Below are 15890 nucleotides of genomic sequence, written 5' to 3' on the forward strand. Positions count from 1 at the left end.
TGTAGCGTGTTCTGGACTCAGTTGTTGAGGTTGAAGTGGAGGAGGAGCCAGAAGTGACCTCTAAGGCAAATTATGAGCTAAAAGAAGTGATTTTAGACGATGACGAAGAGGCCAAAGATTTTGTTGTGCTGGATGCAAGGGCCATAAATAACCCAACTGGGAAGAAGGACCGGCCTCTGGAGGTATGGTTCAAACTGGACAGGCTTGGGAACCATGGCTTTCATATTAGTATCTACAAAGCTCCTTGGTAAACAATCGATTTAGATTAATACAAAGGGAAATCACATTTAAATGGTATCACCCGTTTATTTTTTCTTCCCATTTTACTAACTGTAGACATAGGTCCTGAGCTAATTCCTCCTAGAGAGATGTTTTCAAACATAACACACAAATGTCCATGTTAAGGTGAACTTTCAAGCTTGGGAGTAAACTTGATAGTGAATTGGGATGTGTTGGAGAGCTGTTGGCTGAACAGTCTGCAGCCATTTCACTAAACAGTTACCCAGGCTGTGTATAAACTGATAGCACAGTCTGCAGCCCAAAACACCATCCAGTTCACTAAACAGTTACCCAGGCGGTGTATAAACTGATAGCACAGTCTGCAGCCCAAAAACACCACCCAGTTCACTAAACAGTTACCCAGGCGGTGTATAAACTGATAGCACAGTCTGCAGCCCAAAAACACCACCCAGTTCACTAAACAGTTACCCAGGCGGTGTATAAACTGATAGCACAGTCTGCAGCCCAAAAACACCACCCAGTTCACTAAACAGTTACCCAGGCGGTGTATAAACTGATAGCACAGTCTGCAGCCCAAAAACACCACCCAGTTCACTAAACAGTTACCCAGGCGGTGTATAAACTGATAGCACAGTCTGCAGCCCAAAAACACCACCCAGTTCACTAAACAGTTACCCAGGCTGTGTATAAACTGATAGCACAGTCTGCAGCCCAAAACACCATCCAGTTCACTAAACAGTTACCCAGGCAGTGTATAAACTGATAGCACAGTCTGCAGCCCAAAAACACCACCCAGTTCACTAAACAGTTACCCAGGCGGTGTATAAACTGATAGCACAGTCTGCAGCCCAAAAACACCACCCAGTTCACTAAACAGTTACCCAGGCGGTGTATAAACTGATAACACAGTCTGCAGCCCAAAAACACCATCCAGTTCACTAAACAGTTACCCAGGCGGTGTATAAACTGATAGCACAGTCTGCAGCCCAAAAACACCATCCAGTTCACTAAACAGTTACCCAGGAGGTGTATAAACTGATAGCATAGTCTACAGCCCAAAAACACCACACAGTTCACTAAACAGTTACCCAGGCGGTGTATAAACTGATAGCACAGTCTGCAGCCCAAAAACACCACCCAGTTCACTAAATAGTTACCCAGGCGGTGTATAAACTGATAGCACAGTCTGCAGCCCAAAAACACCACCCAGTTCACTAAACAGTTACCCAGGCGGTGTATAAACTGATAGCATAGTCTACAGCCCAAAAACACCATCCTGCTCACTAAACAGTTACCCAGGCGGTGTATAAACCGATAGCACAGTCTGCAGCCCAAAAACACCATCCAGTTCACTAAACAGTTACCCGGGAGGGGTATAAACTGATAGCACAGTCTGCAGCCCAAAAAACATCATCCAGTTCACGAAACAGTTACCCAGGCGGTGTATAAACTGATAGCACTGTCTTCAGCCCAAAAACACCACCCAGTTCACTAAACAGTTACCCAGGCGGTGTATAAACTGATAGCATAGTCTACATCCCAAAAACACCATCCTGCTCACTAAACAGTTACCCAGGCGGTGTATAAACTGATAGCACAGTCTGCAGCCAAAAACAACATCCAGTTTACTAAACAGTTACCCAGGCGGTGTATAAACTGATAGCACAGTCTGCAGCCCAAAAACACCATCCTGCTCACTAAACAGTTACCCAGGCGGTGTATAAACTGATAGCACAGTCTGCAGCCAAAAACAACATCCAGTTTACTAAACAGTTACCCAGGCGGTGTATAAACTGATAGCACAGTCGGCACCCCAAAAACACCATCCAGTTCACTAAACAGTTACCCAGGCGGTGTATAAACTGATAACACAGTCTGCAGCCCAAAAACACCATCCAGTTCACTAAACAGTTACCCAGGCGGTGTATAAACTGATAGCACAGTCTGCAGCCCAAAAACACCATCCAGTTCACTAAACAGTTACCCAGGAGGTGTATAAACTGATAGCATAGTCTACAGCCCAAAAACACCACACAGTTCACTAAACAGTTACCCAGGCGGTGTATAAACTGATAGCACAGTCTGCAGCCCAAAAACACCACCCAGTTCACTAAATAGTTACCCAGGCGGTGTATAAACTGATAGCACAGTCTGCAGCCCAAAAACACCACCCAGTTCACTAAACAGTTACCCAGGCGGTGTATAAACTGATAGCATAGTCTACAGCCCAAAAACACCATCCTGCTCACTAAACAGTTACCCAGGCGGTGTATAAACCGATAGCACAGTCTGCAGCCCAAAAACACCATCCAGTTCACTAAACAGTTACCCGGGAGGGGTATAAACTGATAGCACAGTCTGCAGCCCAAAAAACATCATCCAGTTCACGAAACAGTTACCCAGGCGGTGTATAAACTGATAGCACTGTCTTCAGCCCAAAAACACCACCCAGTTCACTAAACAGTTACCCAGGCGGTGTATAAACTGATAGCATAGTCTACATCCCAAAAACACCATCCTGCTCACTAAACAGTTACCCAGGCGGTGTATAAACTGATAGCACAGTCTGCAGCCAAAAACAACATCCAGTTTACTAAACAGTTACCCAGGCGGTGTATAAACTGATAGCACAGTCTGCAGCCCAAAAACACCATCCTGCTCACTAAACAGTTACCCAGGCGGTGTATAAACTGATAGCACAGTCTGCAGCCAAAAACAACATCCAGTTTACTAAACAGTTACCCAGGCGGTGTATAAACTGATAGCACAGTCGGCACCCCAAAAACACCATCCAGTTCACTAAACAGTTACCCAGGCTGTGTATAAACTGATAGCACAGTCTGCAGCCCAAAAACATCATCCTGCTCACTAAACAGTTACCCAGGAGGTGTATAAACTGATAGCGGCTGCAGTACGGCTGCTATCAGTTCACACAGCAGTTAAAATTCTATATTATGATGTGAACAGCTCTTTGGGAATAATTTTGAAATAAGGTTTGTCTCCACAACCAAGAATAAGACAAAGCTGTTACCTTTTTTTTTTTACTTTTGTGTGTTTTTATGACTTGGAAAGGTAAGTAATGTAAGTTTATATAAATCCAACAAACTGTGCTCATTGATCGATATGTATGCAAATAAACCTGCATTCACAAAAGTCACTATTCAACTGAATAACACAGTTCCATTCACTAGAACCCTGGATGCCACAAATCTTGTATTAGATACGAAGTCGTTTTTGTTTTATTGTATTTTAGTCCTATTTATCATTGTTAACTTCTGAACTCTAATCAGCCCCTGCAATGTCTGCATGTGCACGTGTATATATGGTTTTATCTGGTAATTTAGTATATTTAGCAGAAACATGGTACATGGCAGAGTTAAGAGTTCCTAAACCGATATGTTAATTGGGTTTGAGAGAATTCCACCATGGGTTACTTACAATTCAACAAAGAGGAGGAAACGCAGAAACAAACAGCAGTTGACCATGTGGCTGAGGATTCGGAAGAGAGAGCAATCATCCAGGACTGATACATTTGGGTTGGAACAGTTCCATTTAAATTTGTTCAACTAAACACCACTGAAGTATTTACTGGGTTGAAATGTGCGGTTGAAGTATATAAGAACACACCTACCAGTAGCACATGCACGCTTGTTGTTCGCCTATGATGCCATTTACAAACATTCCATCTGTTTCAGGCTGATCAGCCTACACTCTGTATAAACCACTCCAAAACTTGCTTGTTACGTAGACACAGACGTTTAACAGTGGTGAAAATTGAGTGCTCACATGAAGTGCAGTGCAAAGCCCATCATAGCCTGTTGATCTAGCGCATGAAGCTTGCATACAATACTTTTGTCTGCTTTATATCAGTAATGTCTGTGGGCACTTGACTATGACATCATATCCCATCTCTACAAACGTTGCCAAACCGGTGGGCACACAATCATGGATGTGGGAAAGGAACCACTCTGTAAATGTAAAAGTGTATTTATGAATCCTTCTTGGTACGATGCACATGATGTCAGTGAGAACATGCAAAAACACTCAATGTGTTCCATCAGGTCTTTACTTGTTAAGCGATTTATACAATAAATTATAGATAGTATTAATGTGCAATTCGAATTGTTACATACGGTATGGCACATAGTGCAAACAGAAAATAATGAACTTGTCAAGTAATGAGATAGATGACCTACGTTGCCCTACGTATGTCTTGTTTGTTAGGTGTTACTTGTCTTCTTTGCACCATATGCTCTTCAGGACAATGGATTGGCTTGTACAATGTTGGACTTGGCGGATTTATTTGTGCTTGGCAGAACCTGCGCTTCGGTGGAGAAAGTATGCAAAGAGTATACACTGTTGGCAGTCAGGACATTTATTATTGCTTCCCACTTGTATCCTGTCTACCTAGTCTCTAGGCGAGCACAGCCAGAAGAGGGTTCTCTAGGTATGTCACGCTGTGGGCCCCATGTCTGTTGAACTAAAGGTCTCCCATAATTATGGGGGTTGTGTTTGTGATTATAGGCTGGTACTGAGTTGAGCGTGTGTAAGTTTAACAAAAGCTGGGGTGATTACATTTAAATACCCCTGCATCAGCCACATGCACCCAATAGTGGGGGGCTGACTCCCTGGCCTGCTTATCACCCATTTACTATTCAGTGTTCTAATTTGGAACACTGACAAGGACGCTGCCAACTGTATATAGGAACTAGACAACATATTAAATATGAATCTTTATTTTTGTTGATAGTGATTGCCATTGCACAGATTATTAAAATAGAACTCATATATACTATAGCTTATCTCTTGTGTGAGAGAATGAGTAATTATAATCACACTCCATGCGGTGGTTCAAACTATTGGCTCAATAAGTCTGCAATGTGATATAACTAATACTCAGCAGCATTAGAAGTTCGTAAAATAAAGATAATTACTGCAAACGCTTCATCTCCCATTAATATTTACACTATGTTTATTTGCTTCTCATTCTCTTCATCCATCACTCAGAGAGTGGAGACCAACGATGCCCTGACCCACAGACAGAGTAATAAAAGACGTAGGTGAAAAAGTGCATGATGCCAGTTAAAGCCACTTAAACACATGCAGTGCCAAGGGGACTTGGGCACACAAAGTGCATGAAGAATGTCAAACGTGTGCATGATCAACTGGTCGCTTCGTAAAATACCGGTAGCTGGATTCCATTGCTCTCGAGTTAGCAGAGCAGGTCCAGAATTTCATTAAAGGCTGGCTGGGCATCATGGGAAATGTAGTTCACAAATATCTGTACCAGAGTTAACCATCTCTATTTCATAGGATATATGACGTTCAGGGATGCACTACAGCAATTTTGGAGCAAACAGTAATAATTTGTCCATTTCTAAAAAATAAAAAAACATTAATTAACCAGGAGGAAGTGTCAGGGAAGGATAAATTATAGTAAAACATAAATAAAGTTATACTTTTACATTGTTGTGTCAACAACAAAGGAAGGACAAACCTCATTCCAATACCAGCTAAATCCCGAAGGAACTTGATGGAAGCTATAGTCAATGTCAACTTTAACCTATTTTAATAAATATACAGGTTTTTTGGTGATCTGTCCATTAAGAGGACTCTAAAACGGACAAGAGGACATACTTTGAGACATGAACCAAAATTTTAAATTGTTTAAAAGTTGTTGTTTTTTTTCTTTGCCTTGTCTGCATCAACAGCACGAACATGTACAATAGGTTGAATTTGATGGACTTGAGCCATTTTTTTTAAAACCAGTTTTAACATGTTACTTTGTTACCTATGTTTAAGAAATAGACAAGCAGTTCAGCACTCATTCCCATGATGTACCAACCATAAATGCTTTGACCTATACGTATTTGCAATCTGAACACGTGACATCATTTTTTGTTTTGTATATGCTTATGTGTGCTTGTGTGCAGGTGTTGGATATAAAAGGAGTAATTAAATCTTTTGCAATGGTTATTTTACTTGCAATCTAATCACCAGAATTTGCCGCTACCTCATTCAGCATCGCCTGGAATGTGATAACTTTGGGGGTCTTCTCCACAAATGATTATATGAGGGTGATAATCTTTGTGAATTGTGTGCAATTCAAATATTGCCATAAAAACCTTCCTGCTGAAATTGTGTTTTGAGATTGTAAGTGGCCTGTTTTTAGGAAACCGCTACATATTGCGTATAAATACACTCAGGATATATGGTAAAATCGCTTTTTTCTTAACTGCAGTAATGTATTTCCATATGAGGACATTAGATATAAAACTGAACTGTTTCACCAAAACCAACAGCTATTTAAGCATATTCTGTGCAATTTTGCCCTTTTGTGCAACATTTTTACTATTTTTATATTAATTTTGTGGAAAATGAAGTACGAAATCTATTCTGTAATGCTATAAATAACACCTGTATGGTCGTACCTGGGTTAACTCATTTTATGCCATTTTACTTGAGAAGAATGGCGGGTTTTTAAAAAAGCAAGTTGTTCTGTTTATTATGTTTGGTTGTTTTGTTGATGTGCACTCAGATTTCATGCATTTACCATGTCATGCAAGATTTGGGCACTTGTGGAATTTTGAACTGAAAATGTTCGATATTTTTATGTAAGGTGAACAGTATTCAAAGGAAGTTAATGTAAAATAGTGTAACACCGAAACATGGTCTGACCTTCGCTGTGTTCCTAACTGAGAACTCTTTGAGCAGTAAAATAAGTGAAAAGGCTAACTAAACTTAATAAGCCTTTGTTTTAAAAATCTGCTCTTCTCATTTTCCTTGTTGCAGTTTTAGACAAATTAGTGGCGAGAACTCATATAAACCACAGGAGAGGTGTTAAATCACCCTGAATTCAGTGATTAACAACAGTCCAGAACATTCCGTGCCAGAAATCCTTTTATTGTAGCACTTACAGCAAAGGGGACAATATTTCAACTTCCACTGTAGTTTTTATCAAGTCATTACCACAGCTCGAACACAAGGAATATATATATATATTGCATAATACCGTTGCATAAGTGAATTTAGGAGGTTTGGTGAAACAATCAGCTGACTCAATGCCTGTCACGTGAACAGTTATGAATATAAACATACACAGCCAATCTGTCAAAACAATGAGTCAGGATGATTCACCTGTATATTTGTGTACTGAAAATTCTTTATAGTGTAAATATATAAGTGACAAAGATATATAATGGTGTATAATATATTAAGTTAAAGAATGGAGGAAAAATATGCAAAAAATAACACAGGTAGACTTCCCCCAGTTAAAGGGACACTATAGTCACCTGAACAACTTTAGCTTAATGAAGCAGTTTTGGTGTATAGAACATGCCCCTGCAGACTCACTGCTCAATCCTCTGCCATTTAGGAGTTAAATCCCTTTGTTTATGAACCCTAGTCACACCTCCCTGCATGTGACTTGCACAGCCTTCCATAAACACTTCCTGTAAAGAGAGCCCTATTTAGGCTTTCCTTATTGCAAGTTCTGTTTAATTAAGATTTTCTTATCCCCTGCTATGTTAATAGCTTGCTAGACCCTGCAAGAGCCTCCTGTATGTGATTAAAGTTTGATTTACAGAGAAAGAGATACAATTGTTTAAACCCTTCAGGACCAAACTTGTGGAATAAAAGGGAATCATGACATGTCACATGTCATGTGTCCTTAAGGGGTTAAGGTAAATTACATCTGTTTGAAAGTGAAACCAGTTGTTTTTTTTTCATGCAGGCTTTGTCAATCATAGCCAGGGGAGGTGTGGCTAGGGCTGCATAAACAGAAACAAAGTGATTTAACCCCTTGAGGACGCTAGATGGTTCAGGACCGTCATCTGCATTTTTCCCTTGCCGACCGACGACGGTCCTGAACCGTCCTAAATTTAAAATGTACTTACCCGATCGCCGTCGTTCCCCCGGCGGCGATCGGCGGTGCTCCCGGTGTGGGGAGACTGCCTGCAGCCCAGACAGTCTCCCCATGGCGGTTTAGGACCCCTGGGGCCATGTGATCGCCCAACAGGGCGACCACATGGTCACAATAGGTGTCCTAGTCTCTGCCTGCAGGGGGACTGTCTGTGCTGACAGGCAGTCTCCCTGCAACTGTAAAATCATAAAAAAAATTAAAGTGAAAGTTAATAAAAACAAAAATATTATTATATATGTGTGTATATATATATGATATATAGACATATATTATACCTATATAATATATGTCTATATATCATATATATAATGTCATGCTAAGTGTATTTTTATATTAATATGTACATATATTAATATAAAAATACACTTATAATTAATGTACACACGTATATATATAATATATATAATAACTATATATATTGTATATTTATTATTATAAAATACGAATAATAAATAATTTAAATTAAATTAAAAAAATTAAAAATAATAATAAAAATTAAAAAAAAATTATATATCTATACGAAATTTTATTCTAACTGTATTTTGATATTAATATATATATATATTTATATCAAAATACACTTAGAATGAAATTGTATATATATCTATGTATATATAAATAAATAAAAAGAATGCGAACTATTCATATGTCCATATACAAAATTACATAAATAATTATATAAATATACACGTAGACTTCAAATATATAAATATGCATATATATTTAAATTCTACGTGCGTATTTATGTAATATTTTTACATAATTAAGTTATTTTATTGATTGCAATTTAAGGGACCTGCCTGCCAACCCAGGCCGAAAGTCCAGAGAATTTAATTTGCTATCACTGTATTTTACCCTGTAACGTTCTACGACACCCTAAAACCTGTACATGGGGGGTACTGTTTTACTCGGGAGACTTCGCTGAACACAAATATTAGTGATTCAAAACAGTAAAACATATCACAGCGATGATATTTTCAGTGAAAGTGACTTTTTTTGCATTTTTCACACACAAACAGCACTTTTACTGATGATATAATTGTTGTGATAAATTTTCCAGTTTTGAAACACTAATATTTGTGTTCAGCAAAGTCTCCTGAGTAGAACAGGACCCCCCATGTACAGGTTTTATAGCGTTTTTGAAAGTTACAGGGTCAAATATATGGGTCAAATATTTTTACATTGAAAATGGGCAGGTTGGTTACGTTGCCTTTGAGAGCGTATGGTAGCCCAAGAATGAGAATTACCCCCATGATGGCATACCATTTGCAAAAGAAGACACCCCATTTGCAATACCTTGGGTTATGTCCAGTCTTTTTTAGTAACCACTTAGTCACAAACACTGGCCAAAATTAGCGTTCAATTTAGTTTTTTACTTTTTTCACACACAAACAAATATGAACGCTAACTTTGGCCAGTGTTTGCGACTAAGTGGCTACTAAAAAAGTCTGGACATACCCCATATTGAATACCCTGGGTTGTCTACTTTTAAAAAAATATGTACATGTGGGGTGTCATTTAGCAATTTATGACAGATAATAGTGTTACAATGTCACTATTGATACATTTTAAAAATGTATGTTTTGAAACCGCAATATCCTACTTGTACTTATAGCCCTATAACATGCAAAAAAATAGCAAAAAGCATGTAAACACTGGGTATTTTTGAACTCAGGACAACATTTTGAATCTATTTAGCAGTTTTTTTCATTCGCTTTTGTAGATGAGTAAAAGATTTTTCACATAAAATTCAAAAAACGTGTATTTTTTTCAATTTTTCATCATATTTTTTCATTTTTTTAAAATTAAATTACATGAGATTATATAAATAATGGTATGTAAAGAAAGCCCATTTTGTCCTGAAAAAAACAATATATAATTTGTATGGGAACAGTAAATCAGAGAGCGGAAAATTACAGCTAAACACAAACACCACAAAAGTGTCAAAAAGATGCCTGGTCGCAAATGTACAACATCGCAAAAAAAGTCCGGTCCTTAACCCCTTCAGGACCGGCCTGTTTTTGCGATGTTTGTACGTTAAGGACCAGAGCAGTTTTAACACTTTTGTGGTGTTTGTGTTTAGCTGTAATTTTCCGCTCTCTCATTTACGGTTCCCATACAAGTTATATACTGTTTTTTTCACGACAAGAAGGGCTTTCTTTACATACCAGTATATATATTATGTCATATATTGTATTTAAAAAAAATAATAAAATATGGTGAAAAATAAAAAAAAAAACATGTTTTTGGACTTTTACTTGAAAAATCTTTTACTTATCTACAAAAGCTAATGAAAAAAACTGCTAAATAGATTCAAAATTTTGTCCCGAGTTTAAAAACACCCAGTGTTTACATGCTTTATTGCTTTTTTTTTGCAAGTTATAGGCCTATAAATACAAGTAGGAAATTGCTGTTTCAATATATATATATTTTAAATGTATCAATAGTGACATTGTTACACCGTTATCTGTCATAAATCCCTGAAACACACCTAACATGTACATATTTTTTAAAGTAGACAACCCAGGGTATTCAAAATGGGGTATGTCCAGTTTTTTTTAGTAGCCACCTAGTCACAAACACTGGCCAAAGTTAGCATTTATATTTGTTTGTGTGTTAAAAATGCAAAAAACGCTAACTTTGGCCGGTGTTTGTGACTAAGTGGCTACTAAAAAAAGCTGAACATACCCCATTTGCAATACCTTGGGTTGTCTTCTTTTGCAAATGGTATGCCATCATGGGGCTAATTCTCATTCCTTGGCTACCATACGCTCTCAAAGGCAACCTAACCAATCTGACAAATTTCAATAAAAAAAAAAAAAGTAAAATCAAGCCTTATATTTGACCCTGTAACTTTCACAAACACTATAAAACCTCTACATGTGGGGTACTGTTATACTCAGGAGACTTCGCTGAACACAAATATTAGTGTATCAGAACAGTAAAATATATCACAGCAATAATATCCTCAGTGAAAGAGCTGTTTGTGTGTGAAAAATGCAAAAAACTTCACTTTCACTGACAATATCATCGCTGTGATATGTTTTACTGTTTTGAAACACTAATATTTGTGTTCAGCGAAGTCTCCCGAGTAAAACAGTACCCCCATGTACAGGATTTAGGGTGTCATAGAAAGTTACAGGGTTAAACACAGTGCTAGCAAATTAAATTATCTGGACTTTTGGCCTGGGTTGGCAGGCAGGTCCCTCAAATTGCAATCATTAAAATTACTTAATTAGGTAAAAATATTACATAAATATGCACGTAAAATTTTAATATATATACATATTTATATATTTGACGTCTACGTGTATATTTATGAAATTATTTATGTAATTATGTATGTGGACATATGTATATTTCGTATTATTTTTATTTATTTATTTATACATAGATATATATATCATTACATTCTAAGTGTATTTTGATATAAATATATATATATCAATATCAAAATACTGTTAGAATAAAACTGAATATATATATATATAATTTTTTTTTAATTATTAAAAATTATTTTTATTTTTTGTTATTTATTTTTATTAACATATTATTTGTATTTTATAATAATATATATATACCATATATATAGTTATTATATATATTGTATATATTCGTGTGTAATTTAAATATAAGTGTATTTTTATAATTATATACGTATATATAAATATAAAAATACACTTAGTGTGACATTATATATATATATGATATATATACATATATTATATATAGGTATATATAGATATAATACATGTATATATAGCATATATATACACATATTATTTTTTTTTTTTACACAGATTTTTTTTTTACACTTTATTTTGGATTTTTCACTTGCAGGGAGACTGCCTGTCAGCACAGACAGTCCCCCTGCAGGCAGATACACAGACCCCTATTGCGGTCATGTGATCAAGTGATCACATGGCCGTGGGGTCCTGATCTGCCGAGGGGGGACTGCCTGGGCAGACAGGCAACCCCCCTGGACTGGGAGGAGAGCTGATCGCCGCCGTGGGACCGACGGCGATCAGGTAAGTAGCCCAAAACCGTTATGACGGTTCAGGACCGTCAGCGGTCCAAACGCACGTTTTACCGCTGACGGTCCTGAACCGTCAGCGGTCGTTAAGGGGTTAAGGGGTTAACTCCTAAATGACAGTGAATTGAGCAGTGAAATTGCAGGAATGATCTATACACTAAAACTGCTTTATTTAGCTAAAGTAATTTAGGTGACTATAGTGTTTCATTAGGTGCCCCCTTTATTCGATTAATGACTGGGCAGCAATAACTGTCCGGTCAATTTCTTTATTTTATAACAGCAAACATCCAATGGCTGCTTGATGTTTAGAAAGAGGCCCCTATTGTTTCTTTATTTAAATAATGGCTGAATTTTATCCAAAAACAAATGCACAAATGGCCGAAATTTGCTTCAACCAAAAGAAAAAAAAAAATTTTGTTTGAATGTATTTGGACAAAATTAAAATGTTGGCGGCACCAAAGTCTAGTCTTTAGAATGATAATGAGGCTTTTTTCTTTAAAAAAAATCGTGACATGGTTAGTTGTTCTCCTCTCAGTCACATCTCCTCCAGCCATTAGTAAGGGGTGGCAGAAATTGCAAAACCTGTCTTGATAGATGCAACATGTTCTTTTCTAACACACACATATTATTATTATTTTTTTTTTTTTTTTTATTGCAATAAAAAATGGTGTTGGGTTAAAGTGCAGGGTCTCTTGCCCCTATAGACCGGTTTCCACTGATAATAGCCATTTTACCATCTAAATAGTACTAGAGAATCAAAATACCTTGTACCATATTACCTCATTTTGTTCCAGTAGGAAAAAAAGAGACAATCCAGGAAATATACAAGTGTACAAATACAAGAAAGTCCCGTTGTTCATCTTTCACATTTTGCCCTATAAAATCATAGTGGGTAAAAAAAAAAAAAAATCTGAAAAGAATTGTTCAATTTCACAGACACCAGCCTGAGTGGATTTGTTGTGCGCTTTGTTATTATTTGGTTTTAGCGAGTTTTTTGCTTTGACTCATTAAATAATTAATTTGGATCTTGTTTAATGTGAGATTTTTGTAAAGAGGATTTTTATTCGCAAACATCAAAGGTCTAGTTTAGTAAATTATTGTCTGTTATGATGGATGTTAATATGACGGCAGAGATTAATGAAAGATGAGGTTTGACCTTGGTAGGATAGCTTGGTGCTTCTCATTCATTACGTTTGGTGGTTCTACTCATGGTGAAGCAGATGTTGACCATCATACATGTCCACGGTCCTGTCACATGCCATAGTTTGTCCTTTTTGTCAGTGCCCCAAAATATGACAAAGACCTTGACACACAGCTCTTTTCCATCTCCTACCCTTCTGCCCTCCTCCCTCCCTTGGTTGATATCTTTAGACACAGGAGAGGTGGAACAGAAAATCACTCAACCTCCATCGAAAGCTATGTCGGTGAAGAGGCAAGAGGAGACAAGGACCAGAGTGAGCTCAAAAAAGCCACAGTAACGTGTTTTAACCATGAGACTGCTGGTTAATGTGAGTATCCTCCTACCTATTAATATTATCAGACAGATAAGATAGCCTGGTATGCCAATCTGCAGATGGTCCAGAAGTCCATCTACCATAAATCAGCTATTCACAGACTTTGTAAAACATGGACCTTCTATTAGGTGCTGCTGGAGAATGGCTCATATAAAATGTCTGTATATTTACAAGGGTTTTTTTTTAATGTGGTTCTGTTATTACTACGATTACTCTTTTTATTTGTATCCATTAATATAAAACAATATAGCAGTGTAATATTTCAATATGAAAGCAAAGAAGTATTTTAAGTGGCAGCCATACTTAAACATGACGAGAATTGTTCTGTAAGCTTATTTCAAACTAACCATATCAATCTTTCTAATCATTCATTAGCATACATGTTGAGTTTTATTTTAATTCTGTCCCACGTTTGAAAAACAAAACCTTGGTACGTGGAAGGAAAAAGACAGCAGCAATTTTGGATGACTATTGAGGGATAATTAAAAAGTTAAAATTATACAAATCGACAAAAAAATTACTTTTTCATTTCTATGTCCCTCCTTTTCAGAAAAAGTAGGGAATCAACTTTTTCAAAATCATACAGCCTTTCTTGTCTTTTAGGCTGGTTCTGGAATAATAGTGTTGAAGTACAAAGATCATTTAATCACATACAGTAGGTGTGAAGAAAATATTAAACCAATTATGGTGAAATACCCGGGTTTTAGGCATTTGAAATCTGGTGGCATTTTTGGAATGCAGATTGATCTGTATTGACGTATGTATGTGGGCAAGATATGCACCTATAGTAAGTACAGTTGCCTGGCTAAAACCTGGTGTCTCAACATGCACATCATTCTTACTGTGTGTATATAGCTCGCCACTAGCGTTAGGTGCCCTTATGCTGCACTGGGTAAACGCAGAGAATTAAGCTTATGCTCAGAGCGATTTAACTGTGCTCTGATCTTGGACTGCACTGAGTGTAGCCAGACAGAATTCAGAGGGTCTCCAGTGGGAATAGGTGAAAAGCACAGCAATGGTTCATGTTTAATGTTTGATGGCAAAACCCATTGAGTTGTGTTACATTGTATGGTTCTGGTAGCGAGTAAGGTGGTAGGAGCAGTAATATGTACATGGGGCAGCGGCTATGTTGTGGACATATTATGCATAGAAGCATTCATTAATATACTGGACAGGGCAAGCTAAGAGATTGTTCAGGCAAATGGGGGCTTTGTGGGTCTCAGTAATCTCACATGAATAATACTGATGGCTACACTACAAGTAATGTTGTATTGTCCTTTTTCATTGGTTGCCAGTTGCTCATATTCCTCCTGATATAAAGGGGGACTTGCTGAGTGGAGGATTACACATTCAGATTACAGTGTGAGGCTGTAAAGATTTAGGGCTCTGAGCAGAGGTCTTGCTTAGCCATGCTGCTGCATAACTAGTGGTCTAGTCATTTCAATACCATATACACATATATAAATATACACACTATATTAAGATGAGCACCCAGTGGAAAATATCATCCAGCCTTTACTTAAAAAAGACATTTAAAAATTGAGATACAAATTTTTTTATTTGCAACTGTGACCAGGTGTACACAAAAATAATTCTAATAATTTCCTCCAAAACATAAGTTAACTCCAACACACAAAAGTGACCAACTCCCTGCAAATTGGCACGGACGTGTACAACCTGTGCACACACCTGTGTGGGTATATAAACACCATACATATTTGCTAAACAGTATCTGTAGGGCTGATGCTCTTCTTAGAGCTCTGATAGAAGAGAGTCTCCACATAAGAGTGAGATTAGCTAACTTTTAAAGACGTACCTGCGACATATCTTATTATGATACATTATTACTATTATTACTAATTACAACGCCATCAAATAATAGTTCCATTCACACACCTTTGATCTCAACCTGACAATGCTACAATTTATCCGTATGCAGATTCTCTCCATATTTATCTTGCTTGATGACCATAAAATTAACACTCTTTACACCCTAGAATGCCTGCATGTGTTGTGGCTATAATTTGTTGCCTGTTTTACTCCTAGACCTGGCTGTCAGCCACATGGCTACAATGTTTAGACCAGGGGCGCCCAAAAGGTAGATACCCAGATATTTTTAAACTACAGCTTCCATGATGCTTTGTCATTCTAAAGGCATGCAAAGAATCATGGGAGTTATAGT

At 37.3% G+C, this 15890-nt stretch overlaps 1 protein-coding gene across 7 annotated transcripts in view; it reads left to right on the forward strand.

The window, feature by feature from the left end:
• Positions 1-15890, forward strand: part of REEP1 (receptor accessory protein 1) — a 98775-nt gene that overhangs the window by 79151 nt on the left and 3734 nt on the right. For 2 of the 7 annotated variants that reach the window (XM_063457632.1, XM_063457634.1), the window contains 3 exons: positions 22-182; positions 5248-5296; positions 13566-13702. In XM_063457632.1, the coding sequence (XP_063313702.1) occupies positions 22-182; positions 5248-5296; positions 13566-13672 (317 nt within the window). In that variant the 3' untranslated portion in view covers positions 13673-13702. Of the gene's footprint in view, positions 1-21; positions 183-5247; positions 5297-5823; positions 6404-13565; positions 13703-15890 lie in introns of those variants that run through there. The other 5 variants (XM_063457637.1, XM_063457636.1, XM_063457638.1 and 2 more) reach the window with 5 other exon arrangements.

This window comes from Pelobates fuscus, chromosome 6 (assembly GCF_036172605.1).
Source record: "Pelobates fuscus isolate aPelFus1 chromosome 6, aPelFus1.pri, whole genome shotgun sequence".
Lineage (NCBI taxonomy): Eukaryota > Metazoa > Chordata > Amphibia > Anura > Pelobatidae > Pelobates > Pelobates fuscus.